Source organism: Chrysochloris asiatica, unplaced genomic scaffold (genome assembly GCF_000296735.1).
Source record: "Chrysochloris asiatica unplaced genomic scaffold, ChrAsi1.0 scaffold00017, whole genome shotgun sequence".
NCBI lineage: Eukaryota > Metazoa > Chordata > Mammalia > Afrosoricida > Chrysochloridae > Chrysochloris > Chrysochloris asiatica.
Window position 1 is genome coordinate 27,539,512 of NW_006408535.1, and position 10,773 is coordinate 27,550,284.

A 10,773-nucleotide genomic window follows, 5' to 3' on the forward strand; every position below is an offset into this window, starting at 1 on the left:
GACTCGACGGCACTTAACAACAACAACAACATAGGGTTTCCAAGGCTGAACATCTTTGCAGGAGTAGAAAGCCTCATCTTTCTTCTGCAGGTCACCTGTTGAGCTTGTGGTTCGCAGTTCAGGGCTTATCCTACGAATCCATGGTTCTCCTAATATTCTATTTTAAGAAACATAAAAAGCACAGTTTTAAAAATAAGCAAATCACTTTGACTCTTGTAGACTCAGACTTGCTCTCCTTTTTTATTTCTTTACCACCCCACACTCTAAAAAGAATAACTCCTCTTTTCAAGAAGCACAAAAGAGAAAATTTTCACACATCTTTGTAGTAATTCTACCATGTGATTCCTCACACTTCAGTTCTAAAGAAACTTCCCTCATTTTTGTTTTTTAACTTTTGAATGTGAATTGAGTACAGGTTTACAGAGCAGATCCTCAAATTTACATTCAATACATCCTACCCTTCTTCTCATTTCAATAGATTGCAAATCCACACCAAGTTTTAATTCCTGGAAGAGATGGAAACAGAAAGAATCTGGTCACTACAGAGGGCTATGGTTTGACCCTCAGTCCCTATGGATATCAAATGCTTTGCAGAAGGGAGGGAAAGGGCCTTGGTGGGAGATATTTCTGAGGAGATAGATATCCCCAGACTGGATTTAGGGTGAGGGGACTCTTGAGTGTGACCCAAGGTCATATCAAAGGTGACATCACAACCCAGCATAGCACTCTCTTCAAACTGGCCCCCACAAAGAAATGTGATCAACATCAGTTCGTTGTTTTTGAGTCTGTTGGTGCACAGGGTCCTGATTTAGTAAGGAGGGTGCACTGTTCTCATTTAATTCCATTTCTCCTCTACTCTTCCTCTCTACTTCTCTTTCTACCCATTACATGAAACATTTATTCACTCCTGAAAGTTACTGAATTATCTACAATCCAGAACTTTCTCTCCCAAACTTTTTGTTATTGAGGAATTAGGAACACTACAAGGAGAAAGTAAAAGGTTCTTAACAGATACAAAAATTCTAGAAAATTTGATGAAAAGTATCTATTCTATTGACATCTTTCACTTTCAATTGCTGCCCTCACCACACCCTTGCCACTACAGAGACATATGTAAGTGCTACTCTCCCCTCTCCAATACATAACCTGCATCCTCTTCGCTAACAAGTCTCTCCCTCAGAATGGTTTTTGATAGGATGTAAAACCCAGAGAAATACCAACTATTACCCCCACCCATTAGGAATGCAGAGACAATATCAACAAAGATGAATCTAATGGCCAAATCAAACCAGCAGGGACCAAATGATGGTCTGTTAAACCTTCAGACTTTGATTTTGTCAAAATTTAAGAGAACATTCAAATTCATGGAAATTAACTTAGAAGAGCAGACTCAAATGTCCTTGTGCTGCAGCCATCACTCATGAATACTTACATAAAATGTCCCTGCCCACACCCAATATGAACTAAATATAGTCCAGTAAGAAGTTGAGGTCCAAGGGGTTGGCTACCCTTCATGGGTCAGGCATTACAATCGCCTACATGATGGAGAAGGACATCAGGAGAATAGAAATAAAAGGGAGAAAGAGTGTGATCTGAGTGAACATTTCCATCATGGTAGGTTAGCCTCTGAGATACTTTTTTCTTCTAAGAAAACCAGAATCACATATCAGAAATACAAACAGAAACGTACTTTCAGCACTTCTTTAAATTTCCCCTAGATTTCATGAATTACATATAAAATAGGAACATTTGTAGAGTCATTGATAATATTACAAGGCCTGAAATCAGACCCCTGCAATCAAATCAGAAGTGTGGATCCAGGGACACAGGAGAGAGAACATTAGAAGAGTAATTATTGGTATATAGATGTTAGGCACACTTCCCCATTTCCCATGGTATCAGAAATTGACTAAATTGACCTTCCCTGGGTGAACCAGCCTTACACATTTTGAGTTCATGGACTGGAGTGTGATCCACCCCAGCCTACCCAAAGAGTCAAGTCAATCCATGGATTCAACTCTGGGGTCACAGTGATTCCTTAACCTAGGTCAATAAAAGTCAAGTGCAAGATGTTGTTGAAAACATTGGGAGATGTGCTCTCTTTCACTATGTGTGTTTTGTGTGTTTTTTTAAGGATGTAGAAAACAAAATGGTACCTAAGATAGGAGCTATGATGATAATGCATGTCTTATATGCATTTAGTACATAGCCCTGCCTCCTTACTTCCTTATGTGTCCCTCTACCATAACCTTCACCATATTGTGGTTCTATCTCATCCACCAGACAGTTGCACCCTAACAAAAGGAGACACATATCCAACATGCTCCATCCTGGCACAGAAAAAGGGCCTAAACACACATCTTCTAGGAAAATTATCCTGAATAACTCCGCAATGTTGAAATGAAAACATTGATGGTTTTGTCACTGGGAACACTGGTTTCTGAGACTCTAGTACTTCTACTGGGTAGTGTTATATTACAACCTACAGTTCCCGTCTTCTAGCCCTCGACCCTGCTCTGAGTCATCAGCTGTGGGTGCTTAGGTGGAGACTGCTGAATCACCCACAAAGCACTCAAAAAACGTCAGCTGGCAGGGTGCAATGGGGGTGAAGAGCATCTTTTGTACAAAGCCTTTCATTATGAATCACCACAAAACCAGAGGGAACCATGAGATCACTGAGCCCCCCTCTACCGTCTTCCTCTCTTAGGGGATAAAAACAAGCCAGGAGGAAGCCCCTGAAACTCTGACCTGGACAATCAGCCTGGGAAGATGCAGCTCCTCCTGCTCCTCTTAGCCTGCATGCTGGTTCCTAGAGCAAAGACAGGTAAGTGACTGACCCCACCCTCCAGACCCCACCCAATGCCATAGGAGGCACTGATCTTTGCCTTCTGGACATTTCTGATCCATCTATCTACTAGAAAGATTATTACTACCTCCAGCCCCACTGCAGGCCCCAGTATAATTTTGGATAAGCTATCTGCTGGACAGGTGGAACATCTGTTCTTAAGATGAGGCAGGGGTATTCTACCTTCCCCAGCTTCTACAATTTTCATGTGGAAACTGGAACTTTCTAGAAGTGCAAGGCAATTGAGTAGGGAACAAGAAAGGAGAAAAATTCAAATGTCCTTGCACAGGGTAAAGTGGATCTGGCTTCTGTATCTGGGTTGAGACAAGACCTCCTTTCATTCTCCCCTCTGCCTGGAAGAGACATACACAGCTCAGTTGACTCTGGAACTGGTAGAACCACTGTCCCTTTAAAACTATTGATCTTTGTTTTGCCCCAAGACCCTTTAGTCCATTTCTCCAATGCTACATATTGCTTCTCATGCTTCAGCATTTTCCTTCTTTTTAAGCACAGGTCTCTAACTCTTGCAGACCCCAAATTCTCTGCTATCCAGAATCCCATGACCCCAGCTACCTTCTTCCAGTAATTGGTAGTTATTCCTTCAGAAAGCCAATGAACATATGCTGGGCACCCACTCTATCAGGCTGTAGGAAATGGGATATAATACAATTTAGACCCCAAACGCATGTCCTGCCCATGTGAAAGCAGTCCCATTCCAGATATCAGAGTATGCTAAGGATCTTAGAAATTTATTTCAAACCAAGAAAGACAAAGAGAGGAATTTTCAGTGGACTCTGGAACATCCCTAAGACAACTATGCTCATCTCCAACTATGTGCAAAATAGAGATGACAAACCAAAGACTGTTCTTTCCTTGTTCAGAGGAGAGGCTAAGGCCTTTTACTCCAGCCCACCCCCCACCCCCCACCTCAGGCCAACCCAGACTTGTAAATGCATAGGAATTCTGAAGCTGACAAGCACATGCTTGCTGTGGGGCTCAGTGGTACACACAGCAGACCAGAGTTCTTCTTCAGGGGAAATCATCGGAGGACATGAGGCCCAGCCCCACTCTCGTCCCTACATGGCATATGTTCAGTTCTTGAAAGGCATAAAACGAAAATGTGGTGGTTTCCTGATCCGAGAAGACTTTGTGCTGACGGCTGCTCACTGTTTTGGAAGGTGAGGAGCAGCACAGAGCCCACATTCCCCTGGGTAGCTGGACTTTCTTCAAGGGCACTTCATAACACAGAGTGGGAAAGAGGGCAGCTAATTTTGTGGGGAGAGGAACAAGTCTGTGCCGAGCACCTGGTGAAGAAATGGACTCTAAAGTGACCAACTTTGCCATATTTAGAACAGGGAGCATGAATTTGGGGTCAAAATGCAAACAAACTTGCCAGTTTTCTTGGGAGCAACTTATCCCTGAGAACACTGGTGAAGTTACCAAGGACTCCAGCATCTTGGGCTACAAGTAGCAGAAAGCATAGTGAGCTCAGTCCCAAGCCCTCCTGTCCCCTCCATTTCCATAAGGTACACGCCTGTCCTGTCCTGCCTATCATCTGCTGTCCCCACATTCTGGGCTACAGCTCCTGTGACTCCCCCTGCCCCACTCCTCTCTCTCTACAGATTCATGAATGTCACCCTGGGCGCCCATGACATCAGTCAGAATGAAGAGACACAGCAGTTCATCCCTGTGAGAAGAGCCATCACCCACCCAGACTATAATACAAAGACACATGTGAATGACATCATGCTCCTACAAGTGAGGCATAACCCCCCTACTGCACCTTGCTTTCCAGGATCCAGGGAGTTTCTCTTTCCAGCATGACCCCTGTCTTTGCCATCTTTCTATCTTGGCTGCCTGTTTGGTTTAGGGCCTTGAATGAGCAGGAAAATGCTGCAGACAGTCAGAGTCTCTAGACTCAGCAGGTTGTTGTTGACCTGGACTTTCTTGTCTCTCCCTATCAGTTGAAGAAAAAGGCCAATTTGACAAAAGCTGTAGGCATACTCCAGCTACCTAAGACAAAGACCCAGGTAAAACCAGGGAAGACATGCCGTGTTGCCGGCTGGGGCAAGCGCTCGCTGAATGACAGACCATCACCAACACTGTATGAGGTAAACCTGACTGTACAGAAGGACCAGATGTGTGAGTCCCGCTACCCCAAATATTACAAGAGCGCCTATGAGATATGCGTGGGAGACCCGAAGAAAAAGTCTTCTTCCTTTCAGGTGGGATGTAGCATCTACCTAGCCTAGCTCTAGTGAGAAGGATGTGAGGGGAAGGGACCAGGAAACCCAATCAGTGAGGGAACTCCTTCACCCACTAGCTTGTGACTTTTCCTTGGGAAGAGAAGAGGGGAACAGTCTCACTGAGGAGTCACTAGGGTTTCTGCTGGCCTCCCAATGGTGACTTTGAATAAGGCCCTCTTCCAAAAGGAAGAATTGAGAACTCTCTGCCCCATTCTAAATGTCCTTGGATGATACAAACTGTTTGTGTTCAGTTACTAAACTAAAGTAGATGCTTCAAGCACAAGAAAGAGGTGTCCTATAAACAAAACCCTATGGAGCAGCTCTGCTCTGTAACACATGGGGTGGTCATGATTCTCAAGCAACATGACACTATCTCTTTGTTGTTTTGTTGATTTGGGGGAGGGGGAAGCTTGCTGGCCCCAGGGCACAAATACCAGAAAATAGCTCACCCGCATATGAAGTAATTACAAACAGGCATCAAGCAACGCAAGAGCTGGCAGCCACTTTTGTTAGTAGACTGTCCTCTATGTTGGATTTTGTTGCACTCTCCTGCCTCTGTTGACTTAAACAGTAGCTGGAACCAAAGGTCTCACAGTCCCTTATAGGGAGCGCATCCTGGACCTAGGAGCAGAAGGTAGACACAGCCTGGGTTGAGATGAATCAACAACAATATCTAGGCTTAGAGTTTGATAGCTGAGAATTCCCAGAGGCCTACAGACCATGTTTTTTCACACCATACAAGGTGGCCTTCTCCTGGAGTGTGAAACTTGACAGGGCAGCAGAAACAGGAGGAGAATAAGCTCAGTCCTTCCCCTCTCTGTTCACAGGGAGACTCTGGAGGCCCGCTCGTGTGTGACAACATGGCTCAGGGCATTGTCTCCTATGGGCTCAACGATGCTACTCCTCCACGGGTCTTCACCAAAATCTCGAGTTTCCTGATATGGATAAAAAAGACCATAAAGAGCCTCCAAATGAAGAAATCAAACTGAGCCCCTCTATGTATGATCATATTCTCAGGAGGTCCAGCACCTTAATAAATGTGTCCTGGCTGAGAAAAGAGGGTTGCTGTCTTATTTATACTTTGACTTTCTTTCAAATTCACCATGTGTGGACTAAGTAGGACATGCTCGTAATTCTACACTGTGTTCTGATTTTGTGTGTGTGTGTGTGTGGTCCCTACCACATCCCAAAATCCCCATGCAAAATATTCATGCATCTTCTTATTACTTATTCTTGTATCTTCATGGCCTACTTTTCTCCAGAGCTGAGGTTGAACACCCTCAAGAGAAAACACAAACCTCTCTGGTCCTGGATTTGGATGTACTTCTTACTTCCTTTCCATGTGCTACATGCCAGGCAGAAAGGAGATGCTCGATGGGGTCTGGAGGTCAAATAGGCATACCATGATCTCAGGGAAGAACAAGAGCAGGACATTTCCCTCCTATAGCTAGAGAAACTGGCAATTTTGGAGGGAAGGTCTGTGAAAAGTTCTTTGTTCTCTACTGGACTTAGTCTCCTTCCTACCCATTTCTGCCCTGCTCTGAACTTAGGGCCCAGCCCAGACCTCAGTTCTCTAGCCACTTTTTATCCTTCATTCCCACTTCACATAGAAAGTTCTCAGAATCCGCCAACTCCTGCTCCCTCCAGACCACACTGATCTAAACTGGACTGTCTCCTCAGCTTGCCACCAAGGACATCCAGAGCCCTGTGAGGGTTCCAGCAGTGCCTCACCACTGGGGTGCCAACTCAGTCCATGCTCTGACAGAGAAGAACCTCAGAGGGTTCAAGGGTTCCTAGCTAGTGCTAGGAAAGTAGGATCACTCTCCAGAACCCTTGGTCCCAAAGCTCAACTAGACAGAACCAAATCACCCCCATCCAATTCAACACTTAGTTAAGTGCCTCCCTGCCGGGGACTGGCCTCGACATAGTTGTTTGGTTGTTCACGAGTGTTTGGTTCACGAGGAGGGGATATCTGGCGGTGATAAAGATATAGAAAGAATACACAGAGAGAGACAAAGAGGCAACCCGAAACCAGAGTGAATGCTGGACTGGCATCAGGCAGATCCTGCGTTGCAAACATCTCAGCCACGAGGGCCATAATATCCTGCATAGTAAACATCTTGGCTAAGCAGGCAGTATGGTTGCAATGCTGGAATGAGCACCCTGCATGCTGTAAAGCACGCCTTGCCGGTCGTAATGCACCTGGATTCGTTCTGCGCCTCTGTTTTATTTAGGGGAGGAACCATACACAAAGCTAGGAGGTACTAAGACAAGGTACAGCTGTCAATCTTACTTTTCCAGACATTCAGGCAACTTTACATCATACTTTGCAGGTTCAGATCTCATGACCACAACTTGGTTTCTCAAGCTTAATTAACATACCTTTTAGCACCTAGCCTCAAATGGGGGGAGGAAAAGGAGGATTGGGAGGATTCCCATTGTGTCGGCTACCCAGCCCAGGTGAATGGGCACCAGGTGAATAGGCAGCACCTGGAAACACTTTAGGGAGGGCATTCCTATTGTCCTTGGAACAGAGACCGGGGAGCCACCCAATTTACTTTGAATGAATTCTCTGAGGGAAAAACTTTGCCTGTTTGGAATTTTACAGTCTTGGCTTTTAGGAAAATATTACATTTATCTGTGGATATCAAGGGCTTCATGCATGCAATTAATAAAACATAACTAAACACTAAGATGAAAAACAATTTGCTATGACTGTCAGATGGCTAGAATCTGTTCCCCCGAGCCTGCGGCCTGCAACACTCGGGCCTTGTAGGCCTCGAACTTCTGACCAGGTCAACACAGTCTGCAACACCTCCCATAAACTCAAGGTCCACTGTCTGTCCCTCTTCATCATGACTGTCCTCTAGGTTAAGCTTCCTGGATAAAAGCATGGATTATGTCAATCATTGGAATTAGAAAGGACTTGTCTCTGCGGTAGGAAAGGAAAGCACAATTGTTGCCACAATCAACCAACAAATAAACCTGAACACCTACCAAGTGGCAGACATAAAAGTGAGTGTAACAAGTCTATCATCAGCACCCAAGTGAAACTGTGTTGAGTATTTTCATTGAGATTGCCTAATGTCTCTCCCTTCCACCATGTGTGTCCATATGGCCTAGATCTATGTAGGAAAGACATAGGAATAGACATATTGCACTTTTATTTTTCACTGATGGTTGTGATTTGCATGAATGATCATATGTGACCCAAGAACAAAATCTATGGATTTGGAAATGACTGTAGTTTAGAAACAAAATTTTCTAACTGTATTCACTGAAACAACTTCACCTAAGAGACAGGATAGCTATGAACATAATCTTACAGATTCAATTTTGGGAAAAATCATTCATATATTTGCCTGAATACATTAGATTCCAACTTTAAACATCCATTCTATTGGACTGATCAGAAACATAATTCCAGTCATTACTGCAAGTTCTTGCTGTGCAGAATCAAACTAGAATCAGAGATCCCAAAATGGAAATTGCTTCTAATCGTTAGTCCAGCATGGCTACTGATATATCCAAAGTTTCTAGAAACACCTTGAATTCTCAACATTGGAAGTTCTTTCCTTAGGGGCCATACATACTGAATGTGACTTTTGCTGAATATGGGCTCTATGTGCCAGGTACAACCAGCAGCCACCTCCTCTAAGATCTTGCTGTTAATATGGGATACTGTCCGGAAGCAGAATGTCAGTTCCATCCCTGCTATAATGCCTTCCTGCTACCAATACACACAACACTACACATATTCGTGACATGGAGTAATTCTCTTCCTCTGGCAACATGCAACCCTAAAACATATGCCTTCTCACACTGTGTCCACAAACCACGCTGCAGTACAATTTCTTAATGACCTTGGGCACTTTTACAAGGAAAGAGCAGTGAATGTCACAAAGATTCGATTTGAGGATGGAAAAATATTCCTTCATTTCGGGTATAACAAGGACCTGGTTCCTTAATTCGAAAAGACAACAATAAAAAGAGGAAAATGCAGAAAGCAAAACAAAACAAAAATAGTATATAGAATGTTACCTACTCACATATATATTCAGATTAAGTATTATATTTACTTTGATGAAATGGTTCTTTGGTTTAAAACAAATTAGAAAACTATTGTTACAAGCCCACATTCTCTTTTGAGAGATAAAGAAACAAAATTCCAATCAAAGGTATCACAGAAGTTAAAACAAAAACAGGACCCGTGACCTCCAGGCCAGCAAGAAATCTTAAATGTCTTCTTCTCACACTCACTGTGTGATCACTTCCTGGTATTCCTGGGTAAGAGATCATCTTCCACTCAGATATTTACCTGGAGAGATCCTCTGGACTCCTTGGCAGCCATTGTGCAGACCCACAAAGAGTTAGGTCCTAGGACAGACAGACAGACAGGGAGGACTGCTAAATTGGGTCCTGGAGAAGACAGACTTAAATGTATGGGAAGATCTTCCTAGTTTTTTATGGGGAACATGAATTGGTGTGATTCTGTCTTCCCTGCTCACCACCACTCTTTTTTTCTTTTTTCTTTTTTTTAAGTTTGCCTTATTTATTTTCTTTATCCGTTGTCTCACTATCTAAATTTATGAAGACTGAACTTATGAACAAACAAACACAAATTCTTGCTGTAGGAAAGATTATGTATAAATGCATAAAATAAAAGTTCCTATCATCTATTTTTTGTTGCTTTTTGCTCTTAAGTGCTGTCTAGGTGGTTCTCAATTGAAATGACCCTGTATAAAGTTTCCAAGGCTATAATTCTTTTTAGGAGTAGAAAGCCTCATCTTTCTCCTGCAGATCACTTTTTTTGCACGATCCACTGACCTTGTGGTTCATAGTTCAGTGCTTATACTACAAATCCACAATTTTCCCAATAAATTATTTTAAGAAAAATTAAAAGCACATTTTAAAAAATAAACAAATCACTTTTACTCTTCTAGACACAGATTTTTCTCATCTTTTCTATTTCTTTACCTTCAACACTCTTAAAAGAATGACTCTCCTCTTATCAAGAAGCACAAAAGAGAAATTTTTCACACGTTTCTCCTGATTATACCATGTATTTTCTCTTAGTTCAATACTAGAGAAACATCCCCCATAATTCTTTTTTAACTTTTTATTGTGAATTGAATAAAGATTTACAGAGCAGATCATCAGTTTTACATTCAACAAATCATACACTCCATTTCATTTCAATAGATTACAATCCACACCATGTATTGTTGTTGTTATTGTTGTTGTTGTTGTCAGGTGTCATTGAGTCGGAACCAACTCATAGTGGCCCCATGCACAGCAGAACGAAACAATGTCCGATCCTGGGCTAACCTCATTACCGCTGCCACACTTGACGCCATCAATGATGCCACTTGGCCGATCCATCTCGTTGGGGGTCTTCCTCTTTTTCTCTGACCCTCCATCTTACCCAGCAGGACATCCTTCTCTAGCAACTGTTCCCTCCTGACAATATGCCCAAAGTATGAAAGACGAAATTTAGCTATCCTGGCCTCCAAGGAGCACTGTGGCTGCACTTCTTCCAAAACAGATCTATTGGTTCTTTTGGCAGTCCATGGCACTTTTAATATTCTCCTCCAATACCATAATTCAAAGGCATCAATTCTTCTACGGTCTTCCTTATTCACTGTCCAGCTTTCGCATCCATATGAGGCTATTGAAAATACA

General features: G+C 43.0%; 1 protein-coding gene across 1 annotated transcript; it reads left to right on the plus strand.

Moving 5' to 3' along the window:
* The first annotated feature begins 2,730 nt into the window (after positions 1-2,730).
* Positions 2,731-6,080, plus strand: LOC102839634 (granzyme B-like). The gene is made up of 5 exons (XM_006835512.1): positions 2,731-2,824; positions 3,879-4,023; positions 4,468-4,603; positions 4,810-5,070; positions 5,919-6,080. Exons 1-5 carry the CDS (start codon positions 2,770-2,772, stop codon positions 6,078-6,080), a joined length of 759 nt encoding a protein of 252 aa, XP_006835575.1. The 5' UTR covers positions 2,731-2,769.
* Positions 6,081-10,773: the final 4,693 nt, after the last annotated feature.

Coding starts and splice junctions, on each gene's coding strand:
- LOC102839634 (XM_006835512.1), top strand. CDS start 2,770: ATGCAGCTCCTCCTGCTCCTCTTAGCCTGCATGCTGGTTCCTAGAGCA. Junction 4,024..4,467: donor GCTGCTCACTGTTTTGGAAG/GTGAGGAGCAGC, acceptor CTCTCTCTACAG/ATTCATGAATGTCACCCTGG. Junction 5,071..5,918: donor AAAAGTCTTCTTCCTTTCAG/GTGGGATGTAGC, acceptor CTCTGTTCACAG/GGAGACTCTGGAGGCCCGCT.